Genomic DNA, 17,080 nt, shown 5'->3' with positions numbered 1-17,080 from the left:
ATTTGGGGAAAAAAGGAGAACAAACAGTTTGATGATGAACATCAACTTTGTTTACTTAACTATCACACGAACCTTACCAACTAACAAGGTCAAGATGTCCACAGCAAATGTGCAACTGGAGTAACATTTATCTTTGTTTAAATAAGAAAAGGAATATAAGAACAAACTTAAATACAGTAGATGAGTTGTTTAGAATACAAGAAAATGTAAGTTAGTTGTGACAGTTGCTTATTAATCTCCCTTTAGATAATCTCAGTCATCTAAATCTAACAGAGATGGCATCCATTTAATGAAAAAACATTACTGGACAATTTCGGGAAATAAACTCATCTCCCCCTGATTTAAATAAACGAGCATCACCTTTCTCTCGCTCCCTGAACTGCGGAGCAACTTCGTAGCATGTTTCGTTACATCCATTGCAATAGCTAGAATCATGTAAGAATTCCAGCTACCAGTAGTTCTAATTAAACATGCTACCAATGAAGGGCTGGATTAACGAGAAAGGCACACTCCCTTAATAACCCCAAAGAGAGGTAGGAAATTGGTTTATTTCCAGAGATGGCATATGATTTACTAGGAACCAGCCAGTGATGTAAAACTAGCTACTTACCACCAGAGTTGCCTTCCATGCTGGTCATAACTTTAGCTTCTGTCCGGTAAGAATCAAAAACACGGCATTCATTAAATTGTATGCCATGTTGTGTGCACAGGTGTTTCTGCCTGTTGGATCTATTTCCTCCCGCGGATATAATTGCTATTTTGCAATGATTGCAAAGAGCCTCGTTGCCATCTTTCTCTTCCTTAAAATAAAGCTAAACTTTTCGACCGCTTCCCCTGATGGGGCGGCATTTTTTTTTGTTTTGCTTTAAGCCTGGTCACGTTGTGCGCAAGTTACGCACACGTGCTTACTGAACGCCGTGTGCGTAACTTGCGCATAAAACGTGACGTAACTTGCGTAAAAAAAACGTTGTGCTAACGTTGTGCTGCTAAGAGCCGCGGCACAACGGAATCGAAAAGAGAATCGTTTAGCTAGCTGCCAAACGGTGCCGTGGAATTGGAAAACACGGAACCGGTTCTGAACAGGAACCGGTTTTCGATTCCCATCCCTAGTCCTTCATCACACCTCTTGTCTATCAGCCGTCCACTCTTTCGCTTATTAAAATTTCTTTTTGGTCACTTTTGTTTTGTTTGTTTAATTGTAGGATATATTCAGAATTAAAAAATTTTGGAAGTAAAAGGCGTCCCCTCCATCTTCCTCCTCCTCTCCCTCTCTGTTAGACCATGGAGATCCAGATGGAGGAGTGGTATAGGGAGGTGGGGCAGCTGCAGGTTCAGGCTGCCTCCGTCCCGCAGCAGACGCAGGTCCAGGGCACGGTGGTGGAGCGGCAGGCCGCCGTAGAGACCAGGATGGCCCGACTGATCGAGCCGTTGAAGGAGAGACGGCGCCTTCTTCTGGCATCCAAGGACGTCCATCAAGTGGGGCGAGACCTGGAGGACGAGATTGTGAGTCGGAGACACAGCTTTGGAATTATCTTTATTATTACCTTATTCACACTTGACCCCAAGGGTAAAAAAATAGCTTGTCTACCAAAAATTAAGCCAACATGAAAATACTGTGTTGGAAAAACTAAAAACTCCATTGCTGCTTCCAGGGTTTAAGGGGGAAAGTCATTGTCATGTGCTGCCAATTAGGCTTAATTAACTGATCACCATCAGTGTGTGCAGCTCTATAAATCAGGAAATTTGCTGCTCTGAAGCCTGCATGTGTGTTAAGACCAGCAAATTCACCCTAAGGTCAGATGGCGCTAAATAGAAGCCCCATCTCAGACTCCAACGGCCTCAGTTGGCACGATAAATGTTGAACTTCACGACATGTTTGACTTGTTTTGCAGGTGAAAAATTATCTCAGGTTTGGTTTTAGATCCTCTGGAGGGACGAAGCCAAACTTGGGATGTTTATCCATTAAGCACAGATGCATGTTTGCAGAAAGAACAAACACCTCAAACCAAAAGTCGAGCATGGTGGTGGAGCCACATACCTGGGTAGTGTTATTGTTTTCACCGTGCCGGCTTACCGAGTCAACCAATAACCCAGCTGTGTAGCAAATATTCTGAAATCAATTGTGAGACCATCTGTTTGCTGAAGCCCGGTCCAAACTAGACCCTGCAAGCTTTGAAGCAAGGCTGGAATCAATGATGGACACTGCAAAAAGGGAACTAAAAGTAAGTAAAGTCTTCTTGAAATGAGTGTATTTGTCCTTGATAACTTAAAATCAATGTCAAAGGAGTTGTTCCTTAAAATGCTCATCTCCATCATTTTATTTCAGGTGTAGATTATGTAATCATCTTATTTTAGGGGTTAAAATACTGATTACAATGGCAGATAATCATATATACCTGTTCAAATCAAGGACAAATGCACTCAATTCAAGACAATTTTACTTACTTTTAGTTCCCCTTTTGCATTTTAAGAGTTTGATAAAGACATTCAGGTTCTGGAAGCTGTTAAATCTTTGGATGTACGTAGGCTTCAGCTGATTTCATAGCCTTGTAAACTTCAAATCTCTGTGATGATGACCCTTTCCTTGTATACTTTTAGTTTCCTCGTTATTCCATAAATGTTTTACACAGATTAAGTTAACTTGTGTGTTGTCCTGCTGTGAATGCTGTAGTTGTGGGTCCAGGAACGCCTCCCTCTGGCCATGTCCCAGGAGCATGGCTCATCGCTGCAAGCTGTCCAGCAGCTCATGAAGAAGAACCAGGTAAGATAATCACTACATATTATTATTATTATTATTATTATTATTATTATTATTATCGTGACTGCATGCAGATCTGACGCCCTCAGTGATGCATTTGTCTTAAAACTCTAAACTCGCATTCAGGTTATTTTCTGTCACTGAAATGTGATGTGCGTCGTTTCCTCTTTGTCAGCCTCTAATTTCAAAGCAAATAAGCCTAATATTGTGGCTAATTCAAACATGCAATTTGATACAGTTTTCTTTCTTTTTGAGTCAGATTGTTTTTCTTTGTTTAGGAATTTGCTTTTGGGATTAAACCCTGATGGTAAATTATAGCTGTACAGCTCTGATGGTAAAATGTAAAATGCAACTTTTTAATATTGAGGCTTCATGTGGCTTTGTCTGTCTGTTTTCTATGTTGTGTCCTCTGATGTGTTTACGTTGACTCTGCACTCTGAGCTACTTGCACATTTTTTTCCAATGCAGGTAAAACTGCAAATGGCTAATAAAGTGAATCTGAATCTGAATCTGAACTATGTTATTCTATTTTTGAATACAAAAAAAATCTTATTGACAAATTATTTAGGGAACTAGAAATATTTTAGCTGCAATCTCTGGCTGACAGAATCAAAAGAAACATTTACCTCTAATTATACAGCATACCTGCCTTCTATTTGTGAAAGCTGCAGGTTCATATCCAACACTGCGAAAAGGGAACTAAAAGTAAGTAAAACCTTCTTGAAATGAGTGCATTTGTTATTGATTTGAGCAGGTAAATAAGATTATCTGAATTATTTGACCCCTAAAATAAGATAATTAGATATACTGCAGTTGAAATAAGATGATGAAGAGGAGTTGTTCCTATTTTAAGTGCAAAAATCTTATTTCTTTGGCAGATCATTTAAACTTGCTGCTCAAATCAAGGACAAACACACTACTTTCAAGAAAAGTTTACTTACATTTTGTTCCCTTTTTGCAGTGAAGTCACAATTTCCACCGACATTTAGGAGACTGAATAATTCATATTGTGCATCACAAACAGCACTAGTCTTTGGAAATGAGATTCATTCTGCCACGACAGAAAATGACACAAATGTAGGGTTTTATTCACGGACAAATACATATATACATAATATAGCTGTACCATCATCCAGGGGAGGCAGATCATCCTCTATTACCATAGAAAATAGAAAGTACTCCTGGGTCAATGTAAGCTTCTGAGCTTTCTGTGTCTCTGCTCTGTCTTCTCTAAGCCCCAGTGGGTCGAGGCAGATGAGCGTTCACACTGAGCCTGGTTCTGGTTCTGCTGGAGGTTATCCTCCCTGTTAAAGGGGAGTTTTCCTCTCCACTGTCGCTTCATGCATGCTCAGTATGAGGGATTGCTGCAAAGCCATCAACAATGCAGACGACTGTCCACTGTGGCTCTACGCTCTTTCAGGAGGAGTGAATGCTGCTTGGAGAGACTTGATGCAACCTGCTGGGTTTCCTTAGAGAGGAAACTTTCTGACCAACCTGGAGGATCTGATGGAATTTGATACAGTTGATCACAATATTCTCCTACAAAGACTTGAGCATACTGTAGGGATTAAGGGAAAAGCATTAGGCTGGTTTAAATCTTATCTGTCGGACAGATTCCAGTTAGTTCATGTTAATAATAAATCTTCTTCAAACTCTAGGGTCACCTGTGGAGTACCACAGGGTTCAGTCCTTGGACCAATTCTCTTTACTATATTTATGCTTCTGATTGGCAAAATCATCAGACAGCATGGGATTAATTTCCACTGTTATGCTGATGATACTTAGCTATATTTATCCATAAATCCTGATGAATCCAATCAGTTACTTCGACTGCAGTCATGTCTTGATGACATCAAAAGCTGGATGACTTTAAATTTCCTGCACTTAAATTCTGACAAGACCAAAGTTGTAATCTTTGGGCCAGAGTCCTCAAAAAATAAACTTCTTAATCAATCACTTAATCTTGATGGCATTAACTTGGCCTCTGTTAATAAAGTAAAAAATCTTGGTGTTATTTTTGACCAAGACATGTAATTTAAATCCCATATTAAACAGGTTTCCAGAGTTTCCTTTTTTCACCTCAGGAATATCGCCAAAATTAGTTATGCAGACGACTCTCCCTGTGGCTCTACGCTTCACCAGGAGTGAATGCTGCTTGTCTGGACTTTGATGCAATCAACTGGTTCCCTTATATAGGAATTTTTTTAACAAACTGTATAATATGATTGAATTTGACTTTGTAAAGTGCCTTGAGATGACATGTTTCATGAATTGGCGCTATATAAATAAAATTGAATTGAAATTAGACTTTGGAAAGAGCCTTGTGATGACGTGTGTCATGAAATGGAGCTATATAAATAAAACTGAATTGAATTGAATTGAATTTTTCCTCCAAACGCTTGCTTAAAGCCTCATTTGAATGGTTTTGTTGTCATGTTGCAGACACTTCAAAGGGAGCTTGAGGGCCACAGGAGCAGAATCGACGACGTCCTAGAGAGGGCGGGGATCATTGCCTCCATGAGGAGTCCAGAGGCCGACTGTGTCAGGGCGGGGTACGACCAGCTGGCCCAGCTCTGGGCTCTGCTGTGGGCCGAGACGGAGAGGAGGCAGCTGGTCCTGGACGCCATGTATCAGGCCCAGCAGTATTACTTCGACACAGCCGAGGTCGAGGCCTGGCTAAGCGAGCAGGAGCTGCACATGATGAATGAGGAGAAGGGAAAGGTGAGTTAGTGTACACTTTGATAGAACACGGATGTTTGAGAATCACCGTTTTATCAACCCGTCTCCACAAACGCTACGTGAACTGCAGGACGAGCCGAGCACGCTGCAGCTGCTGAAGAAGCATTTGCTCCTGGAGCAGACCATCGAGGACTACGCTGAGACCATCGGCCTGCTGTCGCAGCAGTGTCGACAGCTGCTGGAGATGGGACATCCAGACAGGTGAGCTCCAGAGCATACATAAACCTGGCAGATTGTCCCACATCACAAACAATCCAGGTAGTTTATTAAACCCGCAAAAAGATATCTGTACTACCTTTAGCTGAATACAAAAATAATAACCTCATTTGCCAAATTGTCACATTGTTGTGCAGCTTTTGTCTTTACCAAATGGGAACAATGCATTAATTACACTGGAGGCCTGGTTGTTTGAACAGGGTGCTGGTGTCCTATAAAGGATGCAAGTTAAAATCCCAGACTACCACTCTGAGCCAACAAGCATTATCGTTAAGGCTGGTTTATGCTTGACGTAGCCATGAGGTCCGTATGGCCATATTACGTCATTTTGGCTACCACATCACCCCGCGCAGCCAAAAGTTTCCGCTCCGCGTATCTAGGAAAGTTCCTAACTATGTGGACAGTCCCGTGTGGAAAAACATGGCGTACGATCAAGAGCTCCTTCAGCCGCGGGTTTGTGAATTGAATATAGACATCTTTATGCATCTGCCCATACAGATTGCCGTGATCAAGAAATTATTAACAATTCCTGAAGAGAAATCGAGGCCACTCTTGAAACAAAGTAAGGAGCACAACGCTGCCAAATGCTGCAGAAGTTGTGTCCGTATGTCTCATTTCCACGTAAAGCATTCATGCATCAAGCATAAAACAGCCTTAGCTGTTAAAACAATGTTCTTTATTGTCATTGTAACATACCAATGAAATGTGTCCTCTGCATTTAACCCATCCCTTAAGGAACAGTGGACGGCCACTGTGCTGCAGCCTGGGAGCACCCTGGGGCTAAAGGCTGGTTTATGCTCGATACCCTTACGTTTCGTGCAGAACTGAGACGTGCAGACACAATGTCTGCAATGTTTATGCTCTGTGAGGCTTTTTCTCCAAAGTTGCACTATTCTCCTAGACTCCAGAGGGCAGCGTTGTGCTCCTACGCCAAATGTACTACATCCCATTACACTTAGAACTAGAAAACACATTTTAAAGCCTCTTCCTATCTTCCAAGAGTGGAAGAAAGGGGTTATTAACAATTTTTTGATCACATTAGCTATGTTTACATGCACAAAATTTCACGATTGGATTAATATGTATACGGATTAAATAATCAATCAATTAATCTGATCATAATGTGCGTTTTTATGCGCCTGGCTTTATTCAGAATAGAACCACTCTGACATGCGCAGTTATCAAATTCCCTTAAAAAAAGCACAGAAGTACTTCCATCTTTGCTAAACAACCGAAAAATACTAAACAAAGCAGTTCTGTATGAGGTTGTTTGTCTTCCGAGCGCCCAGGCTGGAGTTACTGAATAAATAACAATTTTGGGCTCTTTTTTTCTAACAGAAAGGTTGTATTGGGAGCCCCAACAGTTTTGCTTCCCGACATATTCCCGCCATTCGCCAATGCACACTGGGGTCAGTTTGCCACATTCAGAATAACTTGAGCCTGACCAGCGTTTATATGCATGTTGATCGGATTATGGATCAGCATAAACCCCCCCCTCTGATTTGGATTATAATTTAATTCCAATTGAGCTTAATCCGATCATCATACTCCTATTGGCTTGTTTACGTGACGCTTTTTTATTCCGATCGTCCCTTTATTCAGATTGCTTTTGTCCATTGATCTATTTGGGCCAAATCATAATGATCGTGTCTATATTTATGAACCTCCGCCAGAGGGCGCTCTTGCTCTTCCGCCATGTTTTTCTGCATGGGATTGTCCTCGTAGTTAGAAATTTTCCTTCCTAGGTGCGCGGAGTGGAAACTTTTGGCCGCGCTGAAGGGTGTGGTAACTAAAATGATGAAATATGGCCGCGTGGCCCTCGCTGACGCGTCAAACATAAAACAAGCCTTTAGATTTGATTTTAACTTAATTGTTAGACTGTAATTTGGTTACAAGAAATAGAGACTACACAAAATTAAAATTCGCCCCGTACCAGAATTTATTTGTCTTTCAGGGTGCAATTAAAATCACATTATAACAATACTCCTAAAAACTGGTGTAAATAAAAGAACATGGTTCAACTGTACTTCCATATTCTCAAATGGAAATTAATCATGAAGGGTTTGGTAATGATGCTACTAATCTGACACCTTCCCTTGGTTTAGATAGTATTCTTTTTTGTAATCATGTGGTTCATGTCTTTATCCTGAAAATGTTTTATGAGGGCCGGTGGCACAGTGGCAAGAGCAATGTGATAGTTGTGAGTTTGAGTTTATAATCAATTATTGACATTAGATGCAAAGGCGACTTTACACTGTGTGAGAGACAGAGACACAGAGAGAAAAGATTTACTGTTTTAAAAGAAAGACAAGAGAACAGAGTTGATTATTTAAACTAGCATTAGCGTCTTATGATAACAATTAGAAGGGCTCTCAACTCTCACGCAACGACCATGAGACACGCACTTCCCTGACTTCACACACCACATATGGCCTTACTCACGTAGAAAAATAACAAATAGATTTAAAAAATAGCAAAGCCCATAATAAATTAGATGCGGCTGATCCGTTCACAGCTATGTTTAAGCACCGCCTTCTGCTCAGCTGTTGCTTTCTCAGCTTGTGAGCATCTTTAATTCCTGCTGCAGTTTCCACTAACAGGTCAGCAAAGAAAGACCCAGAGCCAAGCACCCAATCCTCCTCTACGGATAATTTAACATAATCTCATGCTGAACTTTCCATAGAACTAGAGAGCGCTGGTGATTAGTGTGGTCCATGCTGCTAGGGATACTAATACAGCCGTCTCTGTGTATTCTAGCAAACGTAGCTTATTAGATTTCCTAAACAGTGACAACATTTCTAAATCCAACCTGTTCAATGACAGAGATCAGAAACCCCAAAGAATTAGTTTTATGTACTTAGGCTAGCCTTCCTGTTATCTGCTAACTGTGCAGCTTTCTTTCATGACCTGGTGGCCTAAATAAACTGCAGACGTGTCTCACCATGTCATAGAAGATGCAGTTTCCTTTTGAATTGTTTTCCTTTTAATTTTATTTTTTTTTTGCAATGTACTGATGCTGAGATTAGCTAACTTTGAGTCTACGTCACTCAGCCACAGCATGTTTCTAACACTGAGCTATATAATACACTGGAGTGCTAATCGCCGTCTGTTAGAACGAGTCGCTTTGAAGCCACCAGCCACCATATTGGTACTCCCTATTTCCCCCCAGTAACTAGGGAATATGTGCGCTACAGCATCGAATAATGAGGATTTTCTCATATTCAGGGGGGGATTAAAACTTTTAAAATGTTAAATGCCATATACTTTTATGTTATGTTCTAAAACTGTTAAGTACTGAAAAAGTCATGTGCTGAAATATTTTGCATTTTATTTATTTAAATATATATATATTAGGGCTGGGCAACGATTAAAATATTTAATCGCGATTAATCGCCCTGATTAATCGCGATTAATCGCGATTAATCGCATTGTATTTACAAACTCCAAGAATGAATTCAAAAGTAGTGTAAAGAGCACTTTTATTTTAATGTTCTGCTGCCATATGAACAAAAGTGTTGTAACATTTGTAGCACTTATTTTATACTGGATATTTTCAACCCATCTATTGAATTTAGTGCACTAGTTGATCTTTTCTTCATAAGAGAACAGCAAGCACTGCAGCCAAAATATGGCCTTTTTTGACCTGCTGTATATTAGCCAGTCCCTAAGCTTGATGTATCATGAAACTGTTGACCTTTTGGGTTTTGTGGTTTTTATTTTATTATTACAATTTAATAATAATAATAATAATAATAATAATAATGTTATGTTCAGTGTTTTTTCGCTAATCCACCTCTTATATATTTCAATCCTTATATAATTTTGTCTGTGTTGTGTGCACCTGCCTGTTGCTTTAATCCTATAAATTTCCCTGTCGTGGGATAAAAAAAGGATTAGCTAATGTTATCTTATCTTAAATAACACTTTTTAATATATGTACTGGGTTCTTTCAAGGTCTTAATTACATGTTATGTGTGGGCTCCAGTAACATCTATCCATCCATCCATCCATCCATCCATCCACTGATCTACCTGGATGTTCCCTGGAGGACTGAAACGCCTCAGTCAGAGACGTCTGTGGGTCTGTCGGGGCAATGAGAGAAGTTTCGTCTCCTCTCCGTTTCTGGGGCTCGACGTTTTCATGTTTTTTCACGTGCTTAGATAAATTTGTTGTGTTTCCACTTAAATGAACCGGCTTTTTACAAAACATACAGCTTGATTTCATTTACGGTATTAAAATAAAGCCGAACGGTGCTACTTCCTCTGTTCATGTTTTTTCGCTGCTGCGGTCTCTCTCAGCTGTTTGTGTATTAAGTTTGTGTGAGAGAGCTGAGTGCGCGGGCCAGGCTGAGCCTGCGTGCTGATTGGCTGGCGCCGCTGAGCCATGTACGAGAGGGGAGGGGGAGCGAGAGAGTGCTGCCGTGACAGCTGACTGACACTGACTGAAAGCATGTGAGCAACATGCGTTAATGCGCGATAAAATAAATATCGCCGTTAATAGTCTAATGAATTAACGCGAAATTAACGCGTTAACTTGCCCAGCCCTAATATATATATATATATATATATATATATATATATATATATATATATATATATATATATATATATATATATATATATATATATAACATTTATAAATATATAAATAACAATATACAAATACATATATTTACATATATGTATACATATATATACATATATACATGTACACATACTTATATATACATATTTATATATTTAATATGAATAACACGTAAAATATTTCAGCACCTAATTTCCTAGTAGTTGATAGTGTTAGTACATCCACTGACTGTAGAATTACCTGTGAAAGGTTTTCACACAGCCAGAAAACTGCTTGTTGCTGCAACCAAATCCTATGGGATTCTGTGAGAGTAGGGAGTAGCAAGATGGCGGCCAGTGACTTCAGGTTTTCGACAAAATTAGCACTCCAGTATATTATATAGCTCAGTGATCCTCACAGAAGGGTGTTGTCAGTCTGATAATGCATGATGCCTTCACTGATCGTAAAAAGATCGGATTCTGGAGTATCCAGCCGGTCACTACTGAACAAGATGCACACTGCCATATTTCGGTCATCTCTCCATGTACCTCTACTTATTGTGGTACACAACATGAACTGTATTAGTCCACTGAGTGTGAAGTGGTCTCCCGTCACACCCACGTCTGCATGTGTCCCCCCCCCCCCCCCCCTTATCTTCCACAGTGAGCAGATCAGCAAGCGTCAGTCACAGATAGACCGGCTGTACGTGTCGCTGAAGGACCTGGTGGAGGAGCGGAAGAGCCGCCTGGAGCAGCAGTACTGGCTGTATCAGCTCAACAGGGAGGTGGACGAGCTGGAGCAGTGGATCGCCCAGAGGGAAGTGGTCGCCAGCTCGCCTGAACTGGGTCAAGACTTTGAGCACGTCTCTGTAAGCTTGCTTTCAGACGTTTATGGATAGACCGGCCATTTTTACTTGTTTTGATCGCGACACATCATTCTGTGCGCTTTGTCTTCTTTGTCCTCTTTGTTGCCATCATTATTTCTGGATACTAAAAACGGGGATTTACTGGAAAACACTTTGCTGTAACTCTTGGAATTAATACAGTGTTGCAGTACAAGCTGGTATGATTTACAACAAAGTTCAATAGCTCTGCTTTTTGCCACTACAAACTATTTTAGGTTATTTAAACCTCTGTTTAAACTGTTGACTGTATTGATATCTAAATTCTAGCACCGTAGATTTAGCCGTGTTTTCACTTTTTTTAATTTAAAAAACATAATAATGACCCAATTTTATACCACATGAAATATTTCTGCAGATTTTACAGATTTTCTTACACTGTATTTCAACAAAAACTGTATTTTTTTTTATTTCAAAACAACTTATAGAGCTCCCACGGCCAACCTCATGCATCTCCTGAGCTCCAGACGAAAAGGGGGCAAAGCTCAGCAGCTTCCTTGTTCATATATTTATTCTTGAGAAGCGCTTTGAAATTCAGGCTTGAAATTAGGGATGCAAGCCAGGAATCGACTTGCAAATCATTGTTGATTAGTGGTTTATTAGATTAAAGTGTGTTCCATCCCATTAACTGATAACGTCCGCTAGATGAACCTTCTTTCAGTGTTGTAGTTTGGCCACCATCCAGAAGAGGCGCCACTACTCATCCTTAAATCAGAGTACAGTGGTGGTCAGAAAAATAATCTTGGCGGAGATTTGCCAGAACAGAACAGGATCGTGAAGCAGTCCAAACAAAGTCCGGTATAGGATTCTTTTACATGTTGTGTATTCGGTATTTATACCAATTCCACAATAAGTTATCAATAATTGTGTGCATCTTTTTAAATTCAGCATATTGTAAAATTAGCCCTTCATATTATGAAAATACCATTTTGATTCAAGAGAACTCTCCATAGTTTTAAGCAAATGGCATCTTATTAATTAATCGTTGATCAGTCGATAAGATCAATTAACTTGAGATTAACTCATTAAAGCCGATTTTTCGTTTTTGAATAGCAGCGCATGGGCTAGACCGTCTTACCTCCTCTTCGACTCATCGGGGGATTGTGTGAAACAAATCTCCCAAATCCACTCTGGTCTTATTTCTTTCTACTGAGGCCTTCCTCTTTTTCTCATAAACATGGACACAGTTCTCTTCTTGTGACTCTCAGCCAAGTTCAAACTCTACTGTGAGAGCAGCGGGGCTACAATGAACGGCTAAGCTAACCGCTAACCTAGCCGCTAAGCTAACCAAATACATAAACACTAGAAGTGCGCATGTGCAGCCAGCAAGCAGAAACTAACAAGGAACGAGCACGCACACTGGAGTTACATGAGCGCGTCAGAATGATTGACATGTTGGAGAACCAGTAGATAAGGTGATAAACCCAGAACCTGAGGGACAGAGGGGGGTGAGAGCAGGAACAAAACTCTGACCAATCACTACTTTTAGGGTGGAAGGACCATTTTTACTCAGTATAATAAAAAGTGTTTCTGAACAGGATTATCAACTATAGCTTTAATCTATAACTTGAAATCCCCCCTAAAAAGGATAAAATACAATAAGATTCTAAACAGGGGCGTTATTAGTAACCTGGCTCTCGCCAGATGGGTTTTGTTCCGATTCAGGTAAGTTATTAGAGCTTTTGCTCTAATAATTGGGACACTCTGCAGCACAGCCGTCCATGTAGATAAAAAGATATTAATACCCGGCTGTAATCTCTATTGGGAAAATGAACCAGGCAGTATATGAGCCCCAACATTGCTGTTTGAAATCTCTTTGAGGATTTCCTTAGTTTTTTTTATTTCCCAGAACCGTCCAAACACTTGGAGCAGGAAGACTCGACATTTGAAAGAGCAGAGGCGAAGTCGGCAGTGTGGGACACAGAATCTGGGGTTTAGGAAGTAAAATAAAACCCATTCGGTCCACGTAGTCTGGGGAGGCTTCTCATTTTTAGATCATGAGTTCTGCTTTTCTGGTTTTTCTTGGTCTGAGGACGGTTCAGAGGTTCAGAGACGTTCCAACAAATATTTTCAACATATGATGATTAAAATACCTGACACCTCTTAGGACTGCTGCCTTAGACTTCCCTTTGTCCTCCAACACTGCTATGATCTTGGATTTCTCCATGTTTGTATTTTATTTGTAACCTTTTTTTTTTCTTTGGTTCGACGATTATTTTGTTCCTGACTGTGAAATTATTTATCAAATTTATTTATTTATTTATTTTGTCTTTACCCATAATTATTTAGTTTTTCTGTATTCATTTATTCATTTTATTGCAATTTTATTTGTTGTATGGTTATTATTGGTTTTACTTTATGTATTTATTTATTTATTTATTTATTTTTGTGACTGTATGTGGGTGTTAGTCTATTTATCTTGCTGATTTACGTACAGTATGTATGTCCTTGTTTATTTATTTATTTTTATCTCATAATTATTTAGGCTTTTAATTATTAATTTTTATTTATTAGTGACTGTCTGGTTGTTAATTAGTTACTACGTTAGTAATTTGATATTTTGTATAGCTGTTTTTGTTTGATGTTACATATTTCATTTACACATTTTTGACAGTTTTATTTGTTAAATATTCATTTTTGTTATTTGCTTGTTTATGTATTTAGCGTAAAAGGTGTGATCCCACCACCTCTGTAAATTCACATGCACACGTCACTCTTAACCACCCGTCTCGTGAATCTGCTTAACTGTTCCTGTGTTGCTGTGAAAATAACACAAAAAGCTCTTCCAGCGAAATGCTCCAGGCTATCACCGTGCAAACAGTTTTTCTAAAAAAACAAACAACGAGTGAAATTAGCAGTTTCATGAAAACTATAGCATGACGTATTGTTTTATTTTAGGTTTTTCTTTTCCTTTCTCTTCTGAAACGCTTCCAGGTCCTCCAGGAGAAGTTCACGGAGTTTGCATCAGAGACGGGAAGCGTGGGGCAGGAACGCGTGACGGCCGTCAATCAGATGGTGGACGAGCTCATAGACTACGGGCACTCGGAGGCCGCCACCATCGCTGAATGGAAGGACGGAGTCAACGAGGCCTGGGCCGACCTGCTGGAGCTCATGGAGACCAGAGCGCAGATGCTCGCTGCTTCACACCAGCTGCAGAAGTTCTTCTCCGACTGCAAAGAGGTTAGACACAGACCTGAGATTAATGCTGTAACATAACAGACAACAAGAGAAGCTGCTGCAGGATCAGAGTGCGAAATATGGGGGGGTTTCGACCCCCCCCCCCCCCCCCCCGATTAACCCATGAGACCCCCTGAAAGCCTCAAAAGCAAAATTTAAAGGGGGTCTTAAATTGTGTCAAAAAAATTAAAAATGAAATATTTTTTGTCACTAATGGTCACTAAAATCTTTTTAAGCTCAACATGTCCAGTATTTAAAATTAATTTTTTTTTTTTTCACAAATATGTTGTTTTTTGCCAAGTGGAACCAGCCAATCCTGTTTGCGTATGCAAATTAGCCATGTGCGCGCAAAACAGAAGAAAGACGTAATGTTGACAACAATTAATACTAAAAATGTTTAAATTTTAGTATTAGGAACTGATCTTATCTGTTGTGCCTATGCACTTTATCTGTTTCACTGTTGGTGAATGAGAAACATCCTCTCGAATCCTTGTATGTCTGGTGAATGTGAAGAATTGACATTAAAGCTGACTTTGGTTTTGACATTGTAATGTTATAGGCCTACTGCACATTGAGAAAATTTAGATTGGTATTGCGCAACAATCAGGAGATGAGGACCCCCCCCAAACATTGACAGGTATTTGGCACACTGTGCAGGATCATGTTGTGAAGGACTCGCTCTTCTTTTTGCAGTTCCTGCAAAGCACTCTGGATATTTGATAAAAAATATATATATTTATTTTCCTCTCAGCAGATTCATGCAACGCGTATCCCCTGCAATTTATTTATTTCCAGATTTTGGCCCAGATAGATGACAAGCATCGCAGACTACCAGAAGTCCGGGCTCGGCAGGGCAGCACTTCGAACACCAGCACCCTGCAGAGACTCCTGCAGAGCTTCGAACAGGACATCCAGCTGCTGGTCACTCAGGTACGGCCACAGCTACATGGACACGAACAGATTGTCAGGTCTCAGTTAAATCCAAACCTGAAGAGAAACTTTAAAAAATAAACTGAAAGTCAGGATTCTTGGGGGGGGGGGAAATAACTAAAGACAATGCTGCAGTGCTCTAAATTTGCCCATTTCCTATATTGATTCTGCATTACTTTAAATATATATACTTTATTGCAGGGGTCTTCAACAGGGGGACCCCTAGGGGGTCCGCGGAGGTACTGCATGGGGGTCGCGAAAGTTTTGGTTGATTAGAAAAATTTTTATACCCCCCCCCCCTGCAATTTTTTTCCACTAATTAAAATAAAAATAAAAACATGAATATATGAACCTGTGTATTATTTGAGTATCTTAGTATTGAATGCACAATAACAAGGTACATTTACACATGGCACTATAGGACCAGGTTGATATAACACAATTTTATACAATATATATAATTAGGGGGTCCCCGCTCCATCTCGCCATCAGTTTGGGGGTCCTTGGCCTGGAAAACGTTGAAGAGACATGCTTTATTGAATCATTGTCCTGTGAGTCTGAGTTTGTTCTGGCAAAACTGCCAAAGTGCTTTGTAAGAACTTGCGACAGAGAAAAAGTTCTTAATTTTGCTGAAGGGCAATGCGACGCTACAGCTGCTGTGTGACGGCGGAGCCCCAAACTGTCACGAGCTCCTGACTAAACACGGCAGGCCGAGCAGCTGCGTTCAGTGCGTCATTCGCAGAAGAAACTCTTGCTAGTTATGCATTGTTCTGGGTCCCCTCCCCCCACCCACCCACCCCCACCCCGACTCCTTCAGGTGCGTCAGCTGCAGGAGAGCGCAGCCCAGCTGAGGACGGTGTACGCGGGCGAGAAGGCCGACGCCATCGCTTGCCGCGAGCACGAAGTGATGCAGTGCTGGAAAGAGCTGCTGACGTCCTGCGAGGAGTGTCGGCTGCAGATCACCACCGAGACGGACAAGCTGCGCTTCTTCAGCATGGTCCGGGATCAGATCATGTGGATGGAGTCCATCATCTGTCAGATAGGCGCGGGAGAAAAGCCCAGGTACTCTCCTACTTTCCCATTGTAGTGTCCATATAATCTGAAATTCTCCCCGCAGGAATCACAATAAAACTATTTACGTGCATAAATCAAGCGGAGCATTATGGCGAAAGCTGTTTGCTCCACTTGTGAAAGTAAAATCTGTCGAGCTCTATTTGGCATTAAGACATCAATTCTTATTGCCACATTGATAGACAGGACACGGGGGGGGGGGGGGGGGTGGGCAGGTGTTTATACAGAGAAATTATACATGAAAGTCTCCACAGCTGGAAGTTTAGCATCATAAGAAGTTTGAGAATTAGTGGAGTTGAAACTAAACTTGTTAAAATAGCGGGCATATTACATTTTTGGGTCTCGCCTTTAGTTCTGGTGCAGAACAGAGCTGCTGGAAACCATGAAAAGGAACCTTTTTCTAAAAACCAGGGTACTTTTTTTTTTAGGAACCATTCTTTGTTCTCACCAATTTTCCACAGAAGAAGAAAAAAAACAGATTTCCAGGGTATGGATTTACTCCAGATCATGACCCTGGTCGGAGTTAGACCCTGAACTGTCAGGGTGGAGCTTTGTGGCGGGAGGGTGCAATTTCCTTCATTTTCTTTTACTTGTCCTAGTTTAAACTCACTGAGTGACATAAACAGAATAAGAGGCTAATGCATGTGACTTTAGAACAGGTTGTCATCTGGATTAGACCTCCATATCCGAGTCAAAGTGTGAAAAGCTTTAAAAACTCACAGCTT

General features: G+C 40.6%; 1 protein-coding gene across 4 annotated transcripts in view; it reads left to right on the top strand.

Moving 5' to 3' along the window:
• The window catches only part of LOC105933065 (spectrin beta chain, non-erythrocytic 4), a 129,324-nt gene that overhangs the window by 91,798 nt on the left and 20,446 nt on the right, over positions 1-17,080 (top strand). For all 4 annotated transcript variants that reach the window (XM_036149866.1, XM_036149867.1, XM_036149870.1 and 1 more), the window contains 8 exons: positions 1,279-1,503; positions 2,672-2,761; positions 5,201-5,479; positions 5,568-5,698; positions 10,940-11,144; positions 14,112-14,357; positions 15,150-15,284; positions 16,102-16,346. In XM_036149866.1, the coding sequence (XP_036005759.1) occupies positions 1,279-1,503; positions 2,672-2,761; positions 5,201-5,479; positions 5,568-5,698; positions 10,940-11,144; positions 14,112-14,357; positions 15,150-15,284; positions 16,102-16,346 (1,556 nt within the window). The remainder of the gene's footprint in view (positions 1-1,278; positions 1,504-2,671; positions 2,762-5,200; positions 5,480-5,567; positions 5,699-10,939; positions 11,145-14,111; positions 14,358-15,149; positions 15,285-16,101; positions 16,347-17,080) is intronic.

This window comes from Fundulus heteroclitus, chromosome 18 (assembly GCF_011125445.2).
Source record: "Fundulus heteroclitus isolate FHET01 chromosome 18, MU-UCD_Fhet_4.1, whole genome shotgun sequence".
Taxonomy (NCBI): Eukaryota; Metazoa; Chordata; class Actinopteri; order Cyprinodontiformes; family Fundulidae; genus Fundulus; species Fundulus heteroclitus.
This window is presented reverse-complemented; position numbering and strand designations above follow the sequence as displayed.